Source organism: Pinus tabuliformis, chromosome 1_1 (genome assembly GCF_031772625.1).
Source record: "Pinus tabuliformis cultivar Carrire ecotype Pingquan chromosome 1_1, CPIR1, whole genome shotgun sequence".
Taxonomy (NCBI): Eukaryota; Viridiplantae; Streptophyta; class Pinopsida; order Pinales; family Pinaceae; genus Pinus; species Pinus tabuliformis.
This window is the reverse complement of record NC_142297.1, coordinates 710,352,004-710,379,939: the sequence shown is the minus strand read 5'-3', so window position 1 is coordinate 710,379,939 and position 27,936 is coordinate 710,352,004. Positions and strand designations below refer to the sequence as shown.

The window sequence follows — 27,936 nt, the reverse complement described above, 5'->3', positions numbered from 1 at the left end:
TCCGGGTACTGTTTCACATTGGGATCTGCTTCGATATCCTGGATGAGCAAGAAGAAAAAGTTGGTGGCTTTGAGCACCGCCGAAGCAAGATATATTGTTGCTAGCATAACCTCGTGTGAGGCAGTCTGGTTGCAAAAGCTCTTCAGTGAGCTGTTTGGATTTACATTGGATACCACAGTGATTCTCTGTAACAACCAGAGGTGGGATTCGATTATTGAGGAATCTCGTATTCGTCAATTGCTCCAGCAGATAGACATCATCTGGGATATGGTAAGTCGATGAGCAAGGAAGCTCCATCACATTAAGATGATGTACAGGTTGATACACCTTGTCAAAGCCTCGAGGAAAGATCTAATCTGTGATTTTCCCAAACGACTTGGAGTCGGCAAGAAACCCTTGTACAAGGGTCCTGCATGTTGCATACGTTGAGCTCTGGGAGCTCTGAGGGCTTGCGGTTCCTACTGGAGCAACATATGACCACAGGGTGACTCACCCTCCCCTGGTGGTGCACACTGGAACAAGATGATTCGCTCTCTTGTGGGACAAGATGATTCGCTCTCTTGTGGAACAGGATGATTCGCTCTCCTGTGTAGCAGGATGATTAGTTCTCCTGTGAGGCCTGGATTGATGTGTTCTCCATGGCAGCCTGGATTGATGTGTTCTCCATGGCAATTGTAGCAGGATTGATGTGTTCTCCTGTGAGGCCTGGATTGGTGTGTTCTCCATGGAAATTGTAGCAGGATTGATGTGTTCTCCTGTGAGGCCTGGATTGATGTGTTCTCCATGGCAATTGTAGCAAGATTGATGTGTTCTCCTGTGAGGCCTGGATTGATGTGTTCTCCATGGCAATTGTAGCAAGATTGATGTGTTCTCCTCTGAGGACAGAATTGATTAGTTCTCCTGTCGAGGCATCCTACCCATGCAGTCTGGGACTCATGGGAAGTACCTCTCATCTGATCAATGAGCAGGGAAATGAAGTTAGAGACCATAGTAGTACCGATGGACGCATCATTGTAACTACCGTACTCCCTAAGCTAGGATGACCTCCATTGATCTAGGATCAATGATACTGGTCTGGGACCAGTGGCAGGAGTTGTACCATACTATGACGCTGACTTCGGGTCGGTTGAGACTGGTCTGGGATCAGTGGTACATACTCTGAGACTGACTTTGAGTCAGTGGAGGATGATATTGGTCTGGGACCATTGGAGTTGTACTCACTATGACGCTGACTTTGGGTTGGTTGAGACTGGTCTGGGACCAGTGGTACATACTCTGAGACTGACTTTGAGTCAGTATGATACATCCTTGATCATTTCTTCTTCTTCATAATTCGGACAAAAGCAGAGTAGAACAGAACAATGCAAGAGCAGAGCAGAACAGAACAAAACAGTACAAATCAGTGCAGGGCAGAACAAGACAAAGCAGAACAGGCAAAATAGAGCAGAGCAAGGCAAGGGTCATCTTATTCATGGCTAATAATATTTTCATTAGATTCCTCTCGTCGAGAGGTGTAGGATTGATATAAAGATCATCCAATTCCGATAAGTATTCATGGAGATATGAATTTATTTTGATTATGGAATTATTATCAAGCCGACCTACAACTCATGTAGGCTCAAAAGCCCAACAGTCGCATCTATTCACCCACCAACGTTGTGTATAAATATAAGAGGACTTTTCCTCATTTGGACTCACTCATCTCATCACATCTCTCTCTCTCTACTGCGCAGATATGAGTCTCTTCTCTACTGCGCTGAAATGAGTCTCTCTCTCTCACACATGTGAAGCCGGAAACTGCTGAAACTAAAGCTGCAACTGCAGAAGTAAAGATTGACTTGCGTGGCCTAGAAGATCTCCTCTTTGGAACTACGTTGTAGGTTCATCTAAACCTCCTTTGAAAGCCGCAACTTTTGGTGGTGGAATGAAGTCAATCCGACGAACGGTTTGCAAGATATCCACTGCCCTAGTTTGAAGCCGGAAACTGCTGAAACTGAAGTTGCAACTGCAGAAGTAAAGATTGACTTGCGTGGCCTAGAAAATCTCCTCATCTGAACTGCGCTGTAGGTTCATCTGAACCTCCTCTGGAAGCCGAAATTTTTGGTGGTGGAATGAAGTCAATCCGACTGTCGATTTGTGAGATATGGTCTGCCCTAGTTTGATAATGAAGCAGCTAATGCTGATGCTACTGATCTAGGGTTTGCTACTGCTGATATGAATCAGATTTATTGTACTATTTCTCTCTGCTGAATTATTGAAGATAAAAGAATATTTGATCAAAGGGTTTCCCCACACATTGTGGGGTTTGTCCCTGGCTAGCCACCACATCTTGTGTCTCTTGTCTTGGCTTGTTTTCTGTCGATCGTTTAATGTTCTATCTGCACTTTACTTTATGTACATGTGATTGCTAATCGGTGGAATATAATAAGAAAAAGAAGTAAACTGTTATAAGCATAGAACATACCATAACTTAACACCTAACAATGATCTTGAGTTCAACAAAGACCCCAGCCATACTTTACAATATATTATCATGTGGGTATATGAAGAAACAACAAAAAGTAGAGATAACAAATTACAAAATTTTATGCAAAATGTTGTCCAATAAATATATCGAGTTAAGATTTATTAGGCAAACCGTTGTCTTAACATTACATTGTGATAAGTGGCCTGCATATCTAGTTGACTGGAATTAACTTATAAATATTATTGATATTGTATCATTCAATAAGCACTCCACATTCATTCCATCAAACTTCAAGACTTCATACAGTAATCAAAGCATATCATATCAGATTCATGCAGACATTAGTTATAAATTATTTGTAGGATTTACTTAGCATGCCATTTCTACCAAGATTTCTCTCTGGAATATTTCAAACCAATAACTAATAACAAAATCATGTTCAACTTTCAAATTTCAACAAAAGGATAAACCTGAAGCCTGTCTGGAGATTGGACGACTTGAGAACGCAGTTGAGAACCTTCTTGGGTCTTTTGTAGAAGCAAGAAATCTGCATTTGAAATCTGCAACCAAAGAAAGGTGTCGTTGACTTCTCACAATGATGGCATTTGAAACCAAATGAAATTCCCTTGTTGACATTTTATTTAAAAAGGGATTCATGCACCATACTAAGCAGCAAGAAGTGCCAACTTGCCATTTGAAATGACAACTTTTATATTTCAGTAAGCATAAACAAAGTGCCTAGGGGTAAATCAACTTGCTGGGAAATGCACTCACCATAACTCAGCAGAGAAATAAATTGATATATGGCAGAAAGCCAACAAAACAGTTGAATTAGAATGGAATTGAAATAATGTGTCTGGAACTGAAATGATGCGTAAATGAGTAGAACAAATTCTTCTGCTCTAAGCTCAAATCCTACATAATAGTTACGTAAAGCACGATGAAAGCACTTTCAAAGAAACATCTAATCTAACACTAGCTAACTCTTGCAATTAGAGTTTAAAATGGTAAAGTAATTGCCAATAGAAAGCCACATTGCAGTACATAAATCAGATTGTCACTTCCAATCCATCGCTCTTGAAACATCTTTTTGATTATATTCACTATCTTATTGAGAAAAAAAATTACTTGTGAGTCATTTTTATAATTATGCTTTGCTAAGAAAACTAATTAACGGAGTTGAATATCTGTGCATGCACATTGGCACATTCAAACTAGTAGAAACATGAGGCAAACAATTGCCAGAATAGCTTACCTATCAATATTGCCTGAAATTACTTTTATACAGATTTAGTACATTTGATATTTTAGGTGACTTGGTGAGGTCGGGATGGATGGATAGGGCTTGGGGAAAATGAAGAGAATGCCCAGCTATCAGGGTTAGGTTGGTCAGCATTTAAGTTTCTCAAGTTTGCGTTAATCACTTCATCATCACTTTACTATTAGCCATCTCAATTTGCACTACACCAACTCCCAACCCCACTGAATAAAAGTGAAATAGTACTGGAGCCCAGAGACCAACACAATAGACGAATACAATAATCACGGCATCAATAAAATAGGGGCCATTTGTATGCAGCAACTTGAAACGATGTAGATCCAAAGTTCAACAACAAGTGTGTTTTGCACAAGGATGTTTCATCGAGGGAAGACTCAAACAGAGTGTTACAAGAGTGAGCACATGAGAACCGTGATGTTTACAATGGCTATGTGAAAAGCTTGTTCAAAGTTAAAGGATAAGCACAAGCCCCATTACTGAATATGAAGAAGGGCAAGACCTAATAAAACACATTGAAAGATTCAAGAAAAGAATGAAATTTACTTGTGATGACTAAAAGGTGCAAGAGTTCTCAATGGCATTAGGCATAAAAATGTTTCAATAGTGAACAGCTCACTTTATTCCAGAGCCTAAAATTACATGTGGCAAACTTTACGCAATACTCCTATGTCAGTGCCAAAAGATTAAGGTCGAAAACAATGTGACTACCATGAGGCAATGAGTCTCCATCATCTGCCCTGATTAAGTTGGAACAAACAAGAGTGGATGAAGCAATTTAGGCCACCAAAAGAAACTGCAATTCATATTTTCCCAGGAATTAGCCATGGTTTTGCCTACAAATGGTATCCCCACCAACAAAAGCAAAGGAAAACATGAGAATGGAACACATTATGGATGTAGTTCCCTGCAACTTGAGCAAACAATGAAAATATAATTTTGGCACAAATATTGGGAGAAAAAAAATGCATCAGTTTCCAAGAAACATACATTCATAACCAACGACAAAATGGTTTTTAAGGTGTCCACTCCTAATAAGGAGGAAACCATTCTTGATAGCTACCAAAAAGAGCAAACCCATGATAAGAAAATCCAAGAATCAATGGATCAACAATCGATAGAAGGTACAAGAGAAAATCAACATTGCAAAAGAAGGAAAAGAACACAAATATTTGGAGATAGCCCATTTTTTGGAAAGCAAAACAATAGCTGAAGCAATTGCCATATCCAAGGACTTTGTCGATGTCTTCACATATAGCTACCATGATTAGAAGGCATTCCCAAGAAGTTCAAGGAGTTGGGAACCAAACTGCAACAAAGAAACAAAAAAAACCCTTAAAGAAGAGGCTTGCATATGGAATAAGCCCAAAATACAAGAAGAAGACATAGCAAGAAATGCATAAGTTGTTAGATTTCAACAGAATATATTCAATAAACAAAAGTGAATGGATGTCATCAATTGTGGTGACCAAGATGAAAAACAGAAAGCTAACTATCTGTATGAATTTTGGACGTTGAATCAAGTAACAATCAAATACCTCTTTTCAAAACCCATCACAGAAAAGGCTCAGGAGGGGTAGCAAGTAAAGAGATTTATTCACTTCTAGTTGGATCAAAGTTGCACCGAGCAGGTGCCTTTTTGAGAGTGGAAGCATCAACAACGTCATTTCAAAAAATCCTCAAGAGCGGAGCATCTAATATATATGTTATAGGCTATGGAATGGAATAAGCCATCTAGCAATTATCAACAATAACATGAACAAAGAAGTCTTCAACAACTAAGCATCTAATATATATGTTATAGGTTATGGAATGAAATAGGTCATCTAGCAATTGCCAACAATAACATGATCAAATAGTTATGTTTACAAAATAGGCCATCTAAACACCAAAATATGAGGATCTTAAGGTTCAAAGCAATAAACTGAGCTAGTTGCTAAACACCTTTCTACAAAAGAAGTGTTCAACAATTGTAAAAGACAATATTCCACCAAGACTTCAGGACAAGGGGACGCCGGTGTGGGGATATGCACAATGGGGATGTGTGGGGGTACCCTTAAATTTTAGGGAGGGGGAATTGGGGTATATAATTCTTTTTCTTTTTTAATATATATATATAATATATATATAGATATATAGATATATATATATATATATATATATATATATATAATCAAATTCATATTCTTTTTTTTTGGTAGGTAAGCACCCACGGGGGATTTGAACCAGTGACCTATCACAAAGAGTGCCTTAACAGTGCACTCATTCATCGTCAATCCAAAGCCCCGTGGGCTATAATCAAATTCATATTCAATAGTGAAAGCATAAATACATTAATTCATACATTATTGAATTAAATAATGAAATACACTAATCCATACTCATCATTCTTACTGATACATAAATCATTCATCCATAGACCATGAGATTCAATAACAAAATACATTGATACATATTCATCATTCATTATTCACCATTCTAGAATCTACATTGATATAAAAATCGAATTCATCATTCTAGATTCTAAATTGATTTAATTTTAAAATTCATCATTCATCATTCTAGAATCTAATTAGCACTACTACTAAGCAAAATAGACTATAGTAGATACTGAAATCTGAACACTGGAATAGTAAATTGATATAACTATAACTCAAAAATAGGAAAGAGTGACGACTCAAAGAGTCAATCTAAGGTACATAGAGGGCTTGGTGCTCTTGATTAAATACTAATTCCATACCCTCTTACGTGACAAAATACAATGGAAACATTGCACTGCTTCCAATCCTGAACGACTATTAAGTCTGTTGGATTTTGAGTGATGAGGTCGGAACCACTCTCAAACATCCCAAGTCATTTCATGGTAATGTTAAAAATTTAAGTAAAAGGATGAAAATAGGGCCCTAGGGTTTGTTGATTTTCTAACGCAACTACAAACAAGCCCAATTTTCTACCACCGATAATTACTTCCAATGATATACAATCTTAATTTAGTACTTTTTAGAACATCATTAAGCAATTACACTCAGAAAATTCAATTGTAGATGCATCGAAAACAGTAAATATCACAACAGAAAGAGCATGCATAATAGACACCAAAAATTTTCACCCAAGAAACCAAAACTCTATAAAACCCAACAATCTTTTCTTGGAGATATTGTGCAATTCAGCAAAGTACAATTTGATTTTTCCAAGTCAAACTTGGCCAAACAAGACCTACAAACTAGCACTAATCAAACCTAGTCAAATTGGCCTAAATTCGACCTCTTGCAGTTGCTCATAAATTTGGCCAAAGAGTTAAATAGGTTGAATTTTGGCCTCCTGCTGCTACCCAAAATCTTAGACAAATTGCCCAGAGATTCAGTGAAATTGCACAATCAAACTCTACCTAGAACTCGATCAACAACCTCAAATTTGATCAAATTGTGCCTTAGAAAACTTCGATCAACTTACTCAAAATTTAGTCCAATTGCGCCACAGAAAACTTCGATCAACTACATCAAAATTCAGTCAAATAATGCCTCAAAAAGCTTCGAACAACTAACCTAGAATTCGTTCAAACTATGCCTCAAAAACTTCGGTCAACCGACCTCACACAACTTGGTCAAAGCCTAAAAAATCTTAGTCAAACTAACCTCAAAAAAGCTCAGTCAAAGAGTAGTCAACATTGGTCAAATTTTTACCTTCTCTCTCTCCTTCGCAATTGTGAACATAGAACAAATGATTACGTGATCCCAATTGATTGCCAAATGGAGGAGGTCGAATGTGTATATATAGTGGTCAAATCAAGTGGGTTTTGACCAAGGGTCACACCCATTCAACTGGTGGGGCTGACCTGTCTCTTTGGAGCCTACATGAGCTCAAAATTAATAATTTTCATTTCTTTTAAAAGGCTTATTTGACTACCAACCGTAGTTACCAAAAAAATCAGCACTCCCTCTTAGCTAGGGAGGTATTCAACTTTGACTTTCTCAGATGTCCTCTTTGCTAAATAATTTCTCTATCCAAAGAAAAGATTTAATGAGTTTGCTATGTTAATGTACCCATCCACTTCATGTTCTATCCTAGAACCATGTGGAAAGCATCCGACATCAGCATCACACAAAGGATCTAGTTATCCACTAATCACATGTCCTTTGCAGATGGATCTAGTCACCCACTAGCCAAATACCCTTTGGCAATATTGTCAAGTATCCCCTAAACAGAGTAAACACAAGACTAGTCCTAGGTCACAAACTATCCAAGTAGTTACCTAGAATCAAGTCAAAAATGAGACATCCAAGACCCTAAAACAAGACCAAGGACTTCCACCAAGCACCAAGTCAACCCTCCAAAGTATCCCCCTCTAAAGGAGTCAAAGTCTATCCAAGTCAATGAAGGTCAACAAGTCTTCCTTCTGTAACTTTCAAGGTCCCAACCTATGACTTCAACCTTGCAACCCTCAACCTACAATTTCAATTTGCAGCAGCAAAAAAAACCCTAGAATCACATCTGTGAGCCAAATTAGGTCAAAATTTTAGTCTTTTCTCCTTTGCTTGGTTTTTTTCCTTTCCTCTAACATTAACTTGTCTTTTTCTTCTAATTTATGTGTAGACCAAACTTGCTTGGGATTGGATACCAAATAGGTCGAATTCTCTTCTTATCTATACCTTCTTCAAGGGTTGAATGGGGACGACTACACTGGAAGGACCGACTTGGTCTTGGGAGTCCAAATTTTACATTTTAAACTCAAAAATAATATTCCTTTCTAGATACAATTTGCCCTTAAGGGTCTTAAACATAAGAAAAAGATTCAAATGACTCAATGAACCCTAGAAGCATGAAGAATTTTTCCTTTTCTTCTCTTTCACTTTTACAATAGATATACAATGACACAAATACAATAATTATTATTATGAAGACCAAGCATAGTTACATTTCTCAACACTAAGAACCAGTTTGCCTACGCAATTATCGACCGAATCATCCAAGATGACAGGTACAAACTAGCTGACAGGGTTATTTATTATAAGGACAAAATATACTTGGTTCCTGAGTCTGCGCTCAAGGAGAAGATTTTGAAGATCACACATGACATTCCATCAGCTGGACATCAAGGTTTTTTCAAGACATACCGACAAATTCGAGAATTATTTTCTTGGAAAGGTCTAAAGAAAGATGTGATGAAATACATCAAGGAATGCATGACATGCCAACAAAATAAGGTTGAGCATATGCATCCTGCAAGTCTTCTCCAACCTCTACCTATTCCCGAACATAAATGGGAAAGCATCTCGATGGACTTCATTACAGGGTTACCCAAAGAACAATATAAAGATTGATTTATACTATGATGGACAAGTTAAACAAATTGCGCATTTATTTACAACCCCATCTGATTATTCAACCAAACAAGTAGAAAAATTGTTTTTCAGAGAAGTCTTCAAACTGCATGGACTGCCAAAGAATATAGTTAGCGATCACGACAACAGGTTTATGGGTGCTTTTGGCCAGACTAAATTAAACCCTAGCACTAGCTATCATCCACAAACAAATGGTCAAACAGAAATAGTGAATAAGTGGATTGAGGGTACCTACGCAATTATGTGACAGGGCGACAGAAAGCAGGGATCAAGTGGTTGTACCTTGGGTAGCATGTTGATTTTTGTAGCTTGGGAGGTACTCCAAGCCTTGAGGATCAATTGGAGGAAGGAGCTCCACAAATGGCCTTGTGGGCTTGAAACCCAAGCTTGGGGTTTTGCACCCACCGATGTTGGGGACAAAACTATGGAGATATTTTGAAATGTGGTGGGTGAGGATGATAGTGCTTGTTGAGACGAATCTGACGTATTGAAAATCATCCGATTCTGAGTTGTGGTTGAAGAGAAATGAATTTTTGAATTTAATGTGTGGGTTTGGTCAAGGTCGGTTAAGCGTTTAGAGACCTTGTGACAAGTTGTCAAGCCCACACATGTGATTTGATGGAGCCCTTGTATTGTGTATAAATATAAGCTAGGGGAGAGTCATTTAACACATCCAAGAAGCATATTTCATAGTCTTCACATCAAGAAAGGCAGCTAGAGTGCAGGAACGTGCGAGTGCATGAATGTGAGTGCAAGAACGCGTGAGTGCAGGAACGCGTGAGCGCAAGAACGCGCGAGTGCAAGAACGCGCAAGTGTAGGAATGCTCAAATGTTGGAATGCGCGAGGGCAAGCAGCACGAGTGAGGAATGAGCATGTCACAAACTACACCAAGGTGACGCAAAAGCAGAGAAGGGGTAGGTATGTATTGTATTGATGTGTTAAGGTTGAATTGTTGCTAATGGATGGTGTCCTAGGAGAGGACAGTTTGGAAGTTTGTTAGCAACCAAGAGGAAGGGTTTCCTAGGTGGTTGAATGCCCTAACCAAGAGCAGATGCTACAACAAGGATTGGTCACTCGTGGTCTATTGGAGGGCAATGTGAGAGTGGACCAAGTGTGGATAGTGGATTGGGCATTTATGGTATGTTGGAGGACAGCATGATAGTGTCCAAGTTAGAGCTCGTTGTACACCAGCTTCATGGACTTAGGTGGTTGCTAGAGTGGCAGTTGTTAAGTTCATGAATCCAATCAACCAAGAGCAATTTGTGCAACCCTATACTTGTGTGTGGAGAAGGACATCTACAGCAGATGATGGGCAGTCCTCCTAGCCCGTGTTCATTGTGGGAGATGGACATCTTGCAGTGGTTTGTGCCCTATGTTGGACTTCATTGGAACAGCGCAGGAAGACCATAGTGGGCTAAAGTCCCTCAATAGCTGAGGAGCAATAGTGGGCAGTTGAGAGTTGTGCAATGTGAACAACTCGACAAGAATCTCGATGTGTTGTGCCCTTGATGGACTAAGGCACAACTAGTGAGCAGATTGGATAGCCGAGGTTCAGTGGTCAAATGGACTTGGATCATTCATAGAGGCAAGAGCTACAAATCAAGAGCCGAAGAACCGAGCAAGTCAGGGTACAACCGAGAGGAACCGAGAGAGTCAACTGCATCAGCCAAATGGTCAGAGTATCTAGTTGAGGGTAGATTGGTTGTCGATGGACCGACACCAAGCCCCAGTTTTGTATTCTTGTACTAGTGGATGTATGAGGGCCATTATCCCTAGTACGAGAGCCCTAGACTGTTGTATTATATGTTGATTAATATAGTGAAGTTGGGTTCAAAAATGTAAAAATTTGTCCATATTTTGTGCACTAGTAGATTGAATGTTGTTTATATTCTGTTGTGCAAAGTAGTATCATTGTGATTCTTGGTTTGGTAACGTCAGATATTTAAGATTCTATCCCAGAAACCAAGGTCATGGAAAAACAACAAAGCATTCTACAACACCACCTACCACATATCCATCAAGATGTCACTATTTAGGGCTCTATATGGGTATGATGCATCATCCTTTAATAACAGGGTTTTTGGAGACAACAAGGTGCCTATTGCTAAGGATTGGATACAAGAAAGTCAAGACATCCTCGGAGTACTCAAGGAAAACATGCAGGTTGCTCAGAATCGACAGAAGTTGTACGCAAATCAACATTGAACAAAATGCAGCTTTGAGGTAGGAGACCTCGTCTTCTTGAGGTTGCAACACTACCGACAGTCTACCCTCAAGAGTGTCGTTGAAAAGTTAAATTCTAGGTTCTATGGGTCGTACAAAATCCTCTAGAAGGTTGGGAAAGTGACATATGAGTTAAAACTTTCGAGAGACAACAAAATCCATCATGTATTTCATGTGGCGTGCTTAAGAAGGTCGTAGGGGAGCAAGTCACCACATTTGTCGAATTGTCACCCTTAGACAACGAAGAGCAAGTAGAATTAATTCCAAAGATGATAGTGGACGTGTAGGAAAAGAAGTTAAGAGGAAGAGTAATTCAAGAATACTTTATCAGGTGGAAGAATTTTCCAAAGGAAGACGCGACATGGGAAAGGGAACGTATTCTACAACACCCGAATTTGCAATTGCATGAGGGAAATCAATTTCAAGTAGGGGGATTGTGACGTCCTCTACAAATTGAGGACAAATAGGATGAAGTAGGCTATTAATCCCGGTAGACTATAGTCCTCCATAAAGGGGAAAAAACCCCAAAATCCCCATTGTTGGGGAAGTTTTGGGGCAATTGGGAGAAGTAACCCAAAAATTGGGGCTTGGAGTAAAGATCACTCAATCATTTTGAAAGAAGAGGCCCCTCTATGAAATCTATAAATATGAGAGGGATGAATTCATTTTGGATCATCAATTTGTGAATCATTTCATCTATTTTCGTAAGCTTAGTTCTAAGGGTTTTAAGACCCCTTTCTTCTTGTCAATTTCAATGATGAAAGGTTCCACCATAATTGACACCATTATATCTTTTCTCTTTGTTCTAGCATAGACAATATCCTATGGAGGCAACAAATTCTCTAATGGTTTAATTCCTTGTTTTGCCTGGGAACATCATCTAAAGAACAACGAGGGTTTTTATATTAGTTCTTGAATTTTGTTCTGGCACAAGAATATCGCAGGAGATTCTGGTCTTAAAATTATAGTTTGAAGTCATATGAATTGCAGCGGTCTAGGGAGATATAAAATTCTAGAACAATGAGCTCTATGAGAAGATAATATTATTGTGATCAGCGAAGGGTCTAACCCTATAGGGTTTTCTGTAAAATTACTCACGCTCTCAAGTAATTTGACACGTTGAACAACATTGTGACAGAGGCCTCTGTAATAGTTAACTTGTGGACTCTAACATTCTGGAAGTCTTGTAGCGGGTTCCGCATTCTGAATCAATTGCGGACTTTCATGTAACAAAGCAAACAGCACTTGAAGGGACCAAATTCGTAATTGTTGAAATGATTAAGAATCAAGCTCTTGAAGCATACAATCCATAGATTTTTGTAGCAAAATTCAATCCCTTGAGGCAATGGCAAATTTTCTAAAGAGAGTAGACAACATATGGCAGGAACAGTTCATAATTACAAGGCAAGGAAATAGATTTGAAATCAACAAATTTCGGCTAGGATAGCAATATATTAACGTTTAACTATGAATTATATGGTGCGAATTTATGTCTTGTAGAATAGATAAATAATCTAGAAATTGTGCGGTCCATGGTTCTATTGGGTTTAATCGTATCATTGATGAATAGTTGAACAAGTTTCTCGGCCAATATTTGTGGCATTGTTGGAAACTGTCGAATAATATATTTACTAGTAACATTTGCTTTATTATTAGGTTTTTGTCATATAGTTGTTGAAAAAAATATAATATTGATATTGTTGAATGATATGTACTAAGGCTATCATATCATTTGGAAAGAAATGAATTCATTGTTAAAGGTTGTGTTGAATTTAATTGCTAAATGAGCGAGAAGACTATTGCCTCCCGAAACCCTAAGGCAGAAATCCCCTTAAATTATTACAAACATGTTTGTCATCTCCTTTTACTTATTCTATTCCAACATTCTCTTATCTTTCTACTTATGTTCTAAATCATTCTACTTCTTCGGACAACGACAAGAAGGATGAAAACCAAACTCCCCCTACTCCACCTCCTTCTCTTGATGTGCCTATTGAACATGAAGTTGCACCATCCCCACAACATCCTAGACATGTTTGTAAAAGAAGGGATGCAGTGGGTTATCTAGTCAATGATCTTTCTAATAAATGACAAACATGCTTACAATTCCAACAAGCCTCTTCATTATTGCTTCCAACTTCTAGAGACCTAAGTCACCGGATTCGTCCTAAACCCCCTGCGAATCCCGAATCCGGCGAATCCGACACGATTCGGTCCGGATTCGTGTCCAAATCACAGGACACGTCGTGTTTGAGGGCATGTCACGATTTTCAAAAGCGTGTCGCGATTTTAGGACACGTGTCTAGTTTCCAGGACTTGCTAAGCTCAGCGCGGGAATGAAAAGGGCGTGTTTGCTCATTAAAATTGTCATTTGGCAAGTGATTTGTGCTGTTGGCAAGTGATTTGTGCTTTTGGAGCAAGGAGTAAAGCATTTTGGCAGCTTCATGATCAAGTCTAGGCCTTAGTATTAATATGCTATTCATGGTAATGTTAAATTCTTAAAGTAAAAGTGACATTCTCCTTAATCTTCATTTTCATCCTTTTACTTAAATTTTTAACATTACCATGAAATGACTCAGGATGTTTGAGAGTGGTTCCGGCCTCATTGGATTTCATATGGAGAAAGTAGAATTTTAGATTTCATTCAAAATCCAGTAGACTTATCAGTTTTTTAGGATTTTAGGATTGGGGGATTGCAATGTTTCCATTGAATTTGGTCATGTATTAGAGTATGGAACTCGTATTTAATCAAGAGCACCAAACCAAGAGCTTCTGAATATGTCGCTCCCGCTCCCGTTTTCGCTCCCACTCCCCGCTTTCGCTCCCGCTCCCAAGTAACATTGTTCCTGATGATATGGGTCTGGACACCACTGTTGAGTTGGCATTGGCCAACATGGATCTCAATGATCCAGTGCTAGAGCCTGTTAGATTTGATGACTTAGAGGGGTCAACCTCCATACCAGCAGATGCAGAGGCGACTATGGATACAGCGGAGTAGGAGGATGTAGAGGAGAGCAGTGGGGACCATGATGATGGGGACAGTGATGCTGATTCTGATGTTGATTGATGCCTTGAGGCTTGTATACCTGTAGTTGTTTTATATTTTCTATTTCTATTTGCCATTGGCATTGCACCAACACTACCTATGTAACACATTTTGATTTGATGACTTAATGAGAAAACTACAGTTGTCAGTGTGTTTATCTTACTATCTTGTAGTTGTAAGTTGTCTTTCAGTTATGAATTATGAATCATGATTTAAATTTTTAATAGATTTATCATTTATGTGACCAGTACCACTAACATTTATTTGAATTTTGTATGTACTATGCATGCTAATAGCTATAGATGAAGATCTATGTTTGAAATCAATAAATTTGTATCATTAATTAAAATTTGTGTAAGAAATATGATAATATCTAATTTTTAATATATATGTATATTTTTAAATATATATATATATATAATAAAATAATATATAACGTGTCCTGTTCCGGGGGGTCAGCGTGTCCAAATCTGACACCACGAATCTCGAATCCTACATGTCCCGAATCCCCGTGTCAGGTGACTTAGCTAGAGACTCTTGATCCAACAACATCTAAAGCAAATTTTGGCCACCCAAAATGGGATGCAACAATGAATTAAAAATTTGTTTCTTAACAACTAACAAAACTTGGGATTTAGGCCCTCTTGCAAAAGGAAGAAAACTTGATAAATTCAAATATGTTTACAAGCTTAAGTATGCCACAAATGGTAGTGCTGATATATGCAAGGCATAATTAACTGCTAAAGGTTTTCACAAGTAGAAGATATTGATTACAATCAAACCTTTGACCTAGTTGCCAATTAATTCCATTTGCCTTATCCTTGCAATTGTCTGCTGAAGTCAAGGGGAGATCCATCAAATGGACATTAAATCCACCTCCTTGCATGGGGATTTACAAGAAGAAATGTATATGGTCTGAAAATTCCCTTGAAATGCAGCAACTGGAATTAATTCTCTTAATTGATTAACAGTTTATTAATTTCCTTATTAATACCGAATTAATCACACTGTAATTTCTTCACCAAACAAAATATTACGGAAGCAAAAATAGGAACCGAAAAATATTAGCACACACACTCAAAATTAACACGGTTGTTTTTGGACAAAAGTCCCCGAAAAAACCCAATGTGGGAAAACCAGTGCAGCAATTGAGGGTTTATTTTATTATGCAACAATAAATTCTAAGTACAATCTTTGGAAGCTCTACTAGCTATCCAAACAATAAGAATATGACAGAAAGTATTTGGAGAGAAAGTTCTCTCCCTCCACAAGCAAACCCCAGCCTCTAAAAATTGGTCGTTGACCCTTGCACAGGTCGATCCTGCTTTTGACGATCTGCGTGGTTGTACTAGGAAAACTTGCGCGATATTCACGACTGTTCTGGGAAAACCCATGCAACCCTAATCTATGACATCAAAAAATCCGTGTGACCCTTGCGACTAATCTGAGCTAGTTGTGTCATGGAATACTTCATTCACTTGCTTTTTGCCTCTCTAGAACTGGAAATCCTCCTCAAGATCACTGTCTCTACCCCTCTAAGACTTGCTACGCAATCTCTCAAACTGTGTAGATCACTGAGTATATGCAAAATCTTCTCTTGCCTACACTGCACTCGTGGCTTTTCTATACTCGTGCGGTTGTGTTGGAAAATCAAAGATATTATATTAAGGTTTGATTCTCGTTTCTTGATAATTACTTGTGAGTGTGTTGACTTCTTTTAATTCTATATTATCTTATCTTTCATCAAGCAATTATACATGTATGAAGATCACAAAACAAGAGACACAAGATATAGGCACATGCCCGAGCAAAACACCCCTCTAGGGGAAACCCCAGTCAAAATAATTCTTCCTTTCAATAGTATTCTTTGAGACTCTTTACCCTAGACCAAGACCAGACTTTCCTTCCACACCATGTCAGCCTCCTAGATCTTCGACCCCTTCCAACAATTCGACTAGACAACAGCTTCCGACAACAACAAAATCTTAGAAGACTTCAATCTCCCAACCCAGACCACGAAACAGAGAGAGAAAGGCACAAAAAATTAGATTTTCTTGTTCTCTAAAGACTTCCCCAAACTCGCACTTTTTACGTCCTCCCGACAATAGACTTTGCACTTCTCCAACTCCTCTTGAGATATCAAACTTGCTTGAGAGCGAGTAGTTCAAATGACTTCGACCTCCTTTAATATATAGGCTTCTTGTGGGTCGAATGGGGTTCCTTAGGCCGACTTGATCTCCCTTAGGCCGACATGATGTGGAGGGTACGTAATTCATATTTGACTCGATACAAAACCTTTTTACATGGTTTGAAAGCCCAAGAAGGGTCTCTTCGAATGTACAATGACTCTACGAACTCAATATTAATCCTAGGAGTCCACAATGGGGACTTTGACTAATATAATGATGACCCAAGCATGAAACCCATGCTTTAATAAGTCATTGTTACAATAATAAAAATTCCTTTATTTATTCTTTTGACAAGTAGATTACATAATGACTCAAGTACATTATTGAAGACTAAACATAGTTACATTTTGTCATTTTCTAACAAGTTGTACTCGTTCCGAAAATTCTATTGCAGTAACTGGAATTAATTCTTCTTAACTATTAATTAATTAAGCAATTTATTGCTACAGCAACAACGAAGTAATCACACTACAACCTTCATAAATAAAATATTGCAGAAAATAAAAGCACTAGAAACTAAGAAAAGCTAGCACACAAAAATATGACACCGTAATTTTTGGACAAAAGTCCCTGTAAAAGCCCAACATGGGAAAACCGGTGCAACAGTTAAGGGTTTTATTACTATGCAACAGTGAGAAATTTAGAGTACAATAAATGTTGCCAAATTGGCAAAGTTATCCAAGAGAAATACCGGGAATAATTTTTTGAGGGAAATTACCCTCTCTGAGCAATTCCGACACTTGACTACCTCTAAAAAGCTAGTCGTCCAACCACTCTACGCAAGCCCTGCATCACCCTAGCGCAGTCCCTCAAACGCTCTACCTAAATCAGCTGCCAATCTAGTTGTCCTGACTCCTGCCTGCTACTGACTAGGAAAATGCTTCTTTGACTCTTTGGAAAACTTTCCCAACCTCCAAAACTGAAAACGTCTTCCTCTTCAGTTGGATCGAATTACCCTCTTGAGGCTCTACGCAGCCTCCTAGAGAAAATTTCGGCGTCCTCTTTCTGACTCTTCGAAACTAAAATAATTCCTTCGAACTCACTGTCTTTGCTCCTTTCTACTTCCCGTCTTTGGTTCAAACTCTTCGAGCAATTGTTGTTGCTCTCTAGAAATCGAACTGCCCAAGGAAACCGATCTCAAGTGTCACTAGTGTCCTCCTCCATCTACCCATCGACTTCTTATAATCTCACTATGGGACTCCAACGACCAAGATTAAATCTTAATCAATGGTTGAGATTATTTACTAGTCAATCTATGTGAGTTTCTAAATAATCCTCACCATTCTCAATTAATACTGATTAATTAACCAGCTTTCCTAAGTTTAGACTTAGAAAATATTACAAAATTGGTTAAAATGTAACTAAGACACTTCTAGGTAGAATTTCCATAAACAATTTCTGGGTTTTGGAGAACTCATGTGTTTTAGCATCTCCATAAAGTCTTGAGACTAGAACACCTTTGATGCTACAAAAACTAACATATGGAACAACCTCATGATTTTATTCAAAGTGACCCCAATCTTGTCTAACACTCAAAGAAATTCCTCTATAGCCTCAAACAAGCTCCTCAAGTTTCGTATGAGAAAATGGGCCAAATCCTTCTTGATTTCAACTTTTTGAGATAACACTTTTAACGATATTATCTATACCAAGTTGTGAGGCCAAGAGAGTAACTCCATGAATCAATTGTATTTTGCATTAAGAGAGAACATGAATATATACAAGGAGAGAGAGGTTATTTGGATTCATCTTCCAATGTCTCTTCGTCTTCCAATTTCCTTTATTTCACTATTTACATGGATTTTCCTAATCCCAAAGAATAAGTGTCAACATTCCCCCCTTAATCTCAAGGGATGTTGGTGAGTCCAAGCATCATTCTGAATCTTTCAAACTTTTCTCTTCCAAGCTCTTTGGTGAAGATGTCTGCAATCTGCTCATTTGTGGACCAATGTCATAGGCGGATTGTCTTGGCCTCAACATGATGTTGAACCATATGATACTTTGTATTGATGTGCTTCATTTGATCATGGAACTTTGATTTTTGGCCAACTTTATTGCAGAAGTGTTATCAATCAAAAGAGGAGTTGAATGCAGTTGTTTCTCCTACAAATCCTCCAAAATTTTCTTGAGCCACACAATTTCCTTCGTTGCTTCAATTGTTTCCACATATTCTGCCTTAGTTGTGGAATCTGTTGGATTGATTATTTGCATGACCTCCAAGAGATAGCTCCTGATGCAAGACTCATTACATAATTTGAAATAGATACTCCAGTTTTTTTATCTCCATCAAAATATCCAATCAAGTTGAAATCATCAACCTATATAACTCTTTTTGCGGCAAACCGATGACCCTCACAAGGCTTTTGCATAAAGCTAGAGAGGATTCCAACAGCAAATAAAATGTCTGGTCTGGTAGTAGTCAGGTAGTTGAGACTTCTTACAAGTTATTTATACTTCGTTGCATCAAATTATTTTCCTTTAGTGGATGTAAGCTTTAAGTTCTGTTCCATTGGAGTAGTCAAAGAATTGCACTTAGACACGCCAAACTTGTTCAACAAATCTCCAATGTACTTCTTCTAAGAGAGGAATATAAACTCTGGATATTGGGTTACTTCAATACCAAGATAGTAGTCAACATAGCCCAAATTTGTCATTTCAAAACCTTTCCTTAGTTCTTTCTTTATGGACTCAATGTAATTCTCATTGTTCCTAGCATCAAAAGATCATCATCTACATACACCACAAGATACACAATCTTTTTGCCAATTTTCTTGACAAACAAAGTTGCATCATCAAGATCATAGTGTTTGAAATTGAGTTTCAAAAGATGCTCCGTCAATTTTTCATACCAAGCTCGTGGTGCTTGCTTAAGGCCATACAGGGATTTTACAAGCTTGCATACTTGGTGTTCCTAATCCTTCACAACAAATCTTTTTGGTTGGGACATAAAAACATTCTCTTTTAGATCTCCATTCAAGAAAGCAATTTTTACATCCATTTAATGGACTTTCCAACCGATCTTAGCTACCAAGGCATAGAGTGTCTGAATGGGGCAAAGGTCTCCTCATAATCGACCCCTTCCTTTTGTGCAAAACCTTTTGCCACAAGCCTGGATTTATGCTTGTTAAGTGAGCCATCTACTTTATACTTGTTTTTGAAGACCCACTTACAGCCAATTGATTTGGTTCCTAACGGAGGATCAACCAACTTCCAAGTGTCATTCTTTATCAAAGCATCATATTCTTTTTGCATTGCTTCTTTCCATTCATCATGAGAAGTAGCTTCTTTGAAGGAAGTTGGTTTGAAATCTACATACAAATTTCGTTCACAATCATAAGAAACATCCATATCAACAAGTGAATTAGGATCTTCTACATCACCTCCATTATGTCTAGTTGCGCTTCTTGTTCTTGTCTTTCCAACCTCATCAGGACGAACACTTTGAAGCATCTTTGTCAGCCATTTTGGAGGACCTTTCTGAGATGGCCCAGGTTGGTTAGTTAACTGAGATGGGGCTAAATCAAGATTTAGCCTCTCAATTCTCTCAATCACATCACCCAAAGTGTCTTCTTGATCAGTGGTTGGAGCTTCATGCAGGGGAGAGAGTGCTTTAGAAGGAGATTCCACAAATTGATCCAGTATAGGGATCCCCCCATCAAGATGTGGAATCTCATTATCAAATTCTTGAAAAGACTTTGCATGCCTAAAATTATCCAAGCGATCAAGTTGTCGCTCAACAACATTATCAGTCTTGGAAGATTCAAGAAAGATCACATCTTTAGTATCATAAACTTCTTATTTACTTCATCATAGAGACAATATGTTTTGGAGGTGTCGAGTACCCCGAGAAGATACATGTGTGACTCCTTGCACCAAGTTTGTTTCTTTGTTCCTTAGGTATCAAGGCATAACAGGTGGAACCAAAAACCCTGAGATGTCTCACTGAAGGAATGTGGCCATACCACATTTAATTGGGAGTTTTAATTTTGATACTATGAGATGGACACCTATTCTTGTATACACAGCACGTAAAATTGCATCAGCCCAAAACACCAACTTAACATTCTTCAAAAACATCATTAAACATACCATATTTAAGATTGTCCTATTCATTCTTTCAGTTACTCCGTTCTATTGGGGATTATAAAGCATGATTATTTGATGTTTGATCCCATGTTGGCGAAGATAGTTTTCAAATTCATTTGAAGTATATTATTTTCCATTATCAGTACAAAAATAACCAATATGAGATTGTGCATCATTTTCAATCCACGCATGAAACACATTCTAGTGTAGTCATCAATAAATGTCATCATATATTTATTACCATTTGCAGAAGGTATAAGCATTGGGCCATATAAATTAGAATGAATGAGTTCAAATTTTCTATGTGCTCAAAAATGAGAATCATGAAAAGACTATTTTCTATGCTTTCCTAAGATACAAGCATCACATTTCTTAAGTTTCCTAAGAATTGTAGGCAAACCAATAGCACCATTTTTCTTCAACAGACAAAGGTTGTCATAGTTCAAGTGTCCAAATCTAGCATGCCATAAAAGACTTGATGGAAGTGTACCTTCATCATAGTGAGAACTATAAGAAAAGTTGTGCATGAGCAAAGGTTCATTGCAGCTTCAATAGTCTTTCTTCTTCTATCCCAGTGATGACAAGTGAGTGATTTGATGTTTTTCTAACCTCAACCTTGCCATCAAATATATGAATGGAGTGTCCTTGTTGGCGAATGTGAACCAAAGACAAGTTTCTCCTCAACTCCGGTTGGTATAGAACATCATGTAGAAAGTCTAGAAGTACAGGCAATTTGAGCCTGATGGTGCCAATTCCAGATGGCTTGAGATTTGATTTATCTACAAAGTACACTGCTCCATCAACATTGTCAATGAATTCTTCAAAGAAATCTCTTTTGAAAGTCATGTGGCAAGTTGCTCCTGAATCAAGCAACCAAGCATCTTTCCATGAAGCAAGTGAAGCATTGAATAAGTATTGAATTACTCCAATGTTGCAATGTGCAATAACATAATAAGCAGACTTGGGTGCCTTTCCTTTCCCTTTACCAAGTGTTTTACCTTTTTCTTCATTTCTTTCCTACTCAATTCTGTCCCAAGGCAATTTACATGTGGAAGCATCATGTCCATTTCTATTGCATCATATACAATGAAGATCAGAGTTTTCTCCTTGGAAATGTTTGTCCCCAGTGCATCTAAAAATCTTCCATCCTCTTCCTCTTCGACCACCTCTTCCTCTAGAAGAATAATGTCCTTGATTCTTCTTTTTTTATGCAAGACACACAGCTTATTCATAAGACTAAGGAGTTGTCTTCTTCCCAAAATCCTTCTCTCTTTCAACAAACTTCTTCTCAAGAGAGTCAAAGGAAATCTCCTTAAGTTTGTCATTTGCTTGCAATGATTCAAGATAATGTGAATAAGTGGGATATAGTGCATTGACATAAGCATTGAAAGGAATATCTATTTCAACTCCAGTGGTTTTTATGTCATGCATAATGGATCTTATTTTTTATGCTAAAGCAAGAGGATCATCATTTTTTAACTCAAAATTGAACAACTTCAAGCTCATAGTGTGAGTCATATAATTCCTTTAACTTCTTTAAAGCTTCAAAAGCATTTGAAAATGGCAAAATATGACGACTCACCTCTTCATTTACTAACGCTGCAATCAAAGCATAGGCCTTGTTGTTCTTATTTTCCCAAATGGCAAGCTCCTTATCTAAAGTGGGCTTTTCAAGTGCATTGTCTCCTTCTCCTTCACAAACTCCTTTCCAAAGTTCATTGAAAATGATAGTGTGTTTTATATTCCTGGACCACCCATGATAGTTCTCTTTGCCAGAGAGAACTACTCCCACATAGGAGATCAGTGAATGCATCATCAAAAAGGACTAGGTGCTTTTGATTTCAAAAATAATTATAGCCTTACTTTCTGCCTTCTTACAAAATTGACTTAAAAAACTTCACTACCAACTTCACTCTTCACTATACAAAGTCAAGATTTTAATGTGAGCATATAAACCTCTACTCATCAAATATATATTATATTATATGACCCTTTTTTCTCAAAACTGAACATTGCATATATATATATATATATGAACCACTTATGAACCATATATGATACCAACATATGTCTCAACATATACAAGGTTCGACATGTATCATATGCCATTCAACATATACCATACATACCATTTGGCCTTCAAAAGGAACTCAACACACATGTAAAGAGCATATGTATACCTCAATCGACGCACATGAAGGTTTCCAACTCGATGCAAAGCTTTAATAGCAAGCAGCTTTAATCACAATTTTCAACACACAAATGAAGAGCACCATTTAAGACCAATACAGCTCCAACGCAACACACAAATGAATCAATGAGCCATACACACAAACTGACTGCTTTGTCTTCAATACAACGTTAATCTCCATTATATACAACGCACATATTAAGAGCAACAACCATCACAAAAAGGAACGACCCTTTCAATGCACAAAGAATACATAGCTACTTCAATGTAGAGCTCAGGACATAATCTTTACCACACATTCCAAGTTCCAACCAACACTTGTGGCATTCAATGAATTTTAACACAGAGCTTTGACCATATTTTTAGCACAAACAACCAATATACACCAGCTTTCAAAAAGAATGCATACCAACACATAGCAGTACCACCAAGGCCTTTGAAGCTAGAACTAAGCAATGAATTGTTGTCTGCAACCTTGTCATAGCATGCAACGTATCAACTAAAGGTGGGCCTCGTTAGTATTCAACCAATGTACAACATTCACCATTCAAACACACACACCAAACGCCTTTGGTCACAACCATAATCAATGCAAAGGAGCAAGAATATTCAACGCACAACCAAGAATTAAACAATGAACAACATAATTACTCCATGGACCAATGCAGATAATGAGCAAAAAAATAGAATGCAGAAGGGCAGAGAAAAATGGCATGAAATTACCAAGAGTTACAATGCAAAAGGAAGCCAAAATGGGCTTGGATCTAATACCATGTCAAACCAAGAGAGTAACTCCACAAACCATTTATATTTTGCATTAAGAGAGAACATGAATACATACAAGGAGAAGGAGACTATTGGGATTCATCTCCCAATGTTTCTTCGTCTTCCAATTTCCTCTATTTCGCTATTTACAATATCTACATGGATTTTCCTAATCCCAAAGATTAGGTGTCAACACAAGCAAGTAGGTGACTGTCATCTTGTAATGATACTTTATGTTATGACCTTATGCTCACTCGTAATGAAACCAAGCTTATAATCCATGTAAAATCAAGCCTTAAAAAAAAAATTGACATGATCAAGTTAGGACATTTGCATTATTTCCTTGGCCTTTAAGTTTTGCAAACACAAAAAGGCATTTCTATTTCCCACCATAAGCATGCATGTCCCCCTGTTTGCCTCTTTCACGTAAACAATTGAAAACCAACCCCATCTCCCTTCAAATCTAGAGTTAAACTTTTTGTCACCTACACCTCACCCAAAGTGGAAACCACTTTGTACCAATATTTATTTGGTAACCTTTGTTTTAACACGTACTTGCCTTGAAACCTCCATTTTTGTTGGTCTCATTGCCCAATACATTCAAGAAACCCATCACAACCATTAGCAAGGGTGCAAAGAAGACACTTAAACAAAAGACCCTTTCTCTTGAGAAACAAAATATCAAGCAAAAATTCATGAAAGTTGACAAGTTCTTTTGTTTGCATTCTTTAAGAGTTTGAATTCCAACAATAGCATCCAACCACTCTCTAGTGCAACAATCAACATGCTAAGGAGCTAACTAGCACTAGCATAGCAAATATATTGAGTTACATATGCACTTCATTAGAAAGCTTGTACAAGAGTGCACCCTTGAAGTATTCTAGTATTGTACAAATGGCCAAGTTGTTGTCATTTTCACAAATGCTCCTCGCAAAAGTCAAGTTCTTAAAGGAAGTTGTCATTAAGGGAGGATAGGCTTTGATGCTTCATTCCTTCTCTTTTGGTCACTTTTGTAAATTCTCCAATCCAATCCAATGTGGTTTTTAAGAGGAAAACTAAGATATTTCAACACAAGGAACTAGGTTAAGCTTAACATGGTTTAATGTAGTTGGGTTAAAATGAGGTTTTTGTGTGTTTCTTCAATGTGCTTTTGTCTTCCTAACCTATTTGTTTAAAATACTTGCGTACAATCCTGTCTTATAAGTGAGTGATCTGACAATTCAATCATCCATGGCTTAACACCCAATTATTTGGTGATCTCTATTTAAAGAGAATGGAGGATCATTTGTTATGGTTCAAATTGAGAAATGTTCTTCTAAATTCTTTTATGCATTAATCAATTGCCCAGGTGTCATGGACTGTTTACATCCTTAAAGGTTTTAACCCTGTAAATCCTGGTGTCCTGATCTTTGATCTGTGTGTGAACATTTGTATTAAGGCGTTCAACCTGTGTGACATATCATGTTTTCCAAACACCAAGCACTGCAAGGCAAGCAGCAACATCTACTTGATTGCTGCCTGACATAAGTGAGAGATCTTTCAAGCAGTGCAAGTCCAGCATAAAGAATCATACAGAGCAGCCAGCAGCACCATCCATAACCTCATAAGCATTGGATGACAGCATTCAACCAAAGGATGATAGATTTACTAGTTTTTCAAAGTCAAACGAGCCTGGCATTGACATCTAAGCTAAGTTTGTCAAGTTCCGCCCAAGTGAAATTCTAATTCTGCAAAAGGAAAAGAGCCCCCAAAATCCAAGATCTTACCTTATTATTATACTCGTTAATCTTCTCCTTGAGATTCCGCACTTCAGCCTGCAAATCGGATTGTTGTTTATTCAGGGCCAAGATGTTTTGCTGCAGCTCCTTAATTTCAGCCTCTAATGCCTGAATTAGAGGCTGTTTTGATTGTCTCTCTGCCTCAATCTCAGCTAATTCTCGTTCCAGCTGAGACCCGAAAATAGAATAAATATTCAAGTGTCAGCTAGTTAAATTTACAAAAAGTTATGACGCAAACCGATTTATTTTTCATATGAGAATTTGAGCGGGAAAAAAAACCTCGTTTTTCTTCTCTTCTATCAGTAATTCCTTTTCAAGCTCCTCGTCGCATTCCATTATTGACTGACTTACCGCTAATAATTTCTCTTCCCTGGGTACGAAAAAAAATGCTAAAGCTCATTAAAGCCAATATAAAAACATAGCACGAGGGTCTCGGAGCATACGATGTCCATCTCACCTGTAGCGGCAGAAATTAATGAGAGCGCTGAAGAACTTGATGGTCCGTTGGGGATTGGGCCTGAAAATGTCCTTCGAGGAGAAATCGTGGGCTCCCGCAGCCTGCATTATCTTCTGAATTTTCGAAATAGAATTGACATTGCCCACAGATTCTCTATGCAGCTCCTCGTTTTCCAGCACCTCCAGACCGCAGAAGACAGGCAGCTCCGTCTCGTTCCTGCACGTATATAAGAAAACATAAGCCCTAACCCCTAAAGCGCGCTATCATTCTCGCGAATTCAAGTCCAAATAGGCAGATGCATACATACCAGCCTTGTGCCTGGGTCATGTATTGAGCGAAGCAACGGTAAATATGGGAGATGGTATCAGGGCTTGATTTCAGAAGCTGGTCTTGGGTAACGGGACCGAATCCAAACTCTGTTAAACCACTGACAACGTCTTTTACGGTCAGGATAGGAAATGAGTAAGAAGCCATCTCGCACAACACTCTAATGAACAGATTGCAACCTCTGTGTTCTCTTCTTCGTCGACTCCGAATCAAACCTCGGATGGAAAAATCTAGTTTTAAACTGGAAACGACTTTCTTTCCCGCTCTTCCACGATTGTCGACAGAGGTAACGCGAGCTCAGGTAATGTCGTCATATGTTGTAAATAAGAAAGAAGTCTAACTACATCCTTTTAGCTCTTCGTTCATTTTGTTTCTAACTTTCAAAAAAATTTGGAGGGATAAATTCCTTTTGTATGCCTAATTATTTATTTATGATAATCTATCTCATTTTATTTAAAATGTGTTTGGGCTCATTAGTAATATGTGTAAATAAATTGCCCACAAGGCTTTGGATTGACGGTGAATGGGTGCGTTGTTAAGGCACTCCTTGTGATAGGTCACTGGTTCAAATCCCCGTGGGTACTTGGGTTAGTCTTACAAAAAAAAAAATGCGTAAATAAATTTAATGTCTTAATTAGAATAATAATAAATTTATGTTGAAGATAATTATTATTTCTTTTTGTATTTGTGAAAGGTGTTTCTGATATAACATTCTAAGGTTTTTATAATTAAGTGATTTGGTTATGTTTTTGTCACGCCTACACTATTGTATACATTTCCTATGTTTATAAGAAGTCATCAAGTTCTCTTATTAATGAGATCTTTAACATTTTATCTTAATGCCAAATACTCTTACATGTAGCAATTGTCTTTCATGTAATCAAAATATGACCCTCCAATAACAAGGAGCTTTGCTCATTTTCCACCAAGATCTTATGTTGCTCCTTCAACAATAGTCTTCCAACGAAGCAGGGCAAGCCTTGTGTGACATAGATGCTTGTGTCGATGGGGTTAAAGCGTAAGGAGAGCACCCACCTAATGCGTGGCCTTTTTTTACATACAAATATGCTTGTAAAACTTCCAAATAATTCACCACCTTTGATGGATGGTAACTTAGGTAAACCACCAATGCCCAAGTTCCAAGGATCTTATAGCTGGGAGATAAAGAAAATGAAACATGTGACCTCACTAACTTAGGGACAGAGATCTCATGACTTACTCATGGCTACTTAAACTAACCCTCGGGGCTGTTAGACACCTAGCATGTCCTTGGAGAATAACAAATGGACTAGTAAATTGGTGATACTATGTCGAATCCACACTCACATCTAATGTGGATTGTGTCTAGCCCACGTCTAGCCCTGTGTCTAGCCCTTCATTCTTTCTATATTAGAGCCACCCAAGGGTGTTAATCACTTGCCTTGCCCTTCTACACTTAGCATACGACCCTCGTCTATGCATTTGGTGAGCTTTGTAAACTTAATTATTGTCAAGGAAGGGGAAGTTCTTCACTTCAATGTGTTCTCCTCAATGCCTGTGTGCTTCGTTTATTATTCAACCCCACGCCACTCCTCTCTCTTTTACTTTGTGTTATGCCCATCACAACAACATTTATTACATAAACATTGAATATAAATGCAACATATGCCCATTAGCATTTCATTTGCCATTTCAACCCTCCATGCATTCAACATGGCTCTTTGTGATCCATGTGGATAATGGTGGCCACCCACCTATTCCACTTGGACCCCCACCATTGTTTCTTTCAATTTTTCGATTTCCTTAATT

At 38.0% G+C, this 27,936-nt stretch overlaps 1 protein-coding gene across 1 annotated transcript in view; it reads right to left on the bottom strand.

Moving 5' to 3' along the window:
* The window catches only part of LOC149215501 (kinetochore protein NUF2 homolog), a 104,575-nt gene extending 78,151 nt beyond the window's left edge, over window positions 1–26,424 (bottom strand). The window contains exons 1-5 of the mRNA XM_089391096.1: window positions 26,129–26,424; window positions 25,822–26,037; window positions 25,644–25,734; window positions 25,353–25,532; window positions 2,938–3,027 (exon numbers count right to left, since the gene is read on the bottom strand). Coding sequence (XP_089247222.1) covers window positions 2,938–3,027; window positions 25,353–25,532; window positions 25,644–25,734; window positions 25,822–26,037; window positions 26,129–26,295 — 744 coding nt within the window. The 5' untranslated portion in view covers window positions 26,296–26,424. The remainder of the gene's footprint in view (window positions 1–2,937; window positions 3,028–25,352; window positions 25,533–25,643; window positions 25,735–25,821; window positions 26,038–26,128) is intronic.
* Between the last annotated feature and the right edge of the window lie 1,512 nt (window positions 26,425–27,936).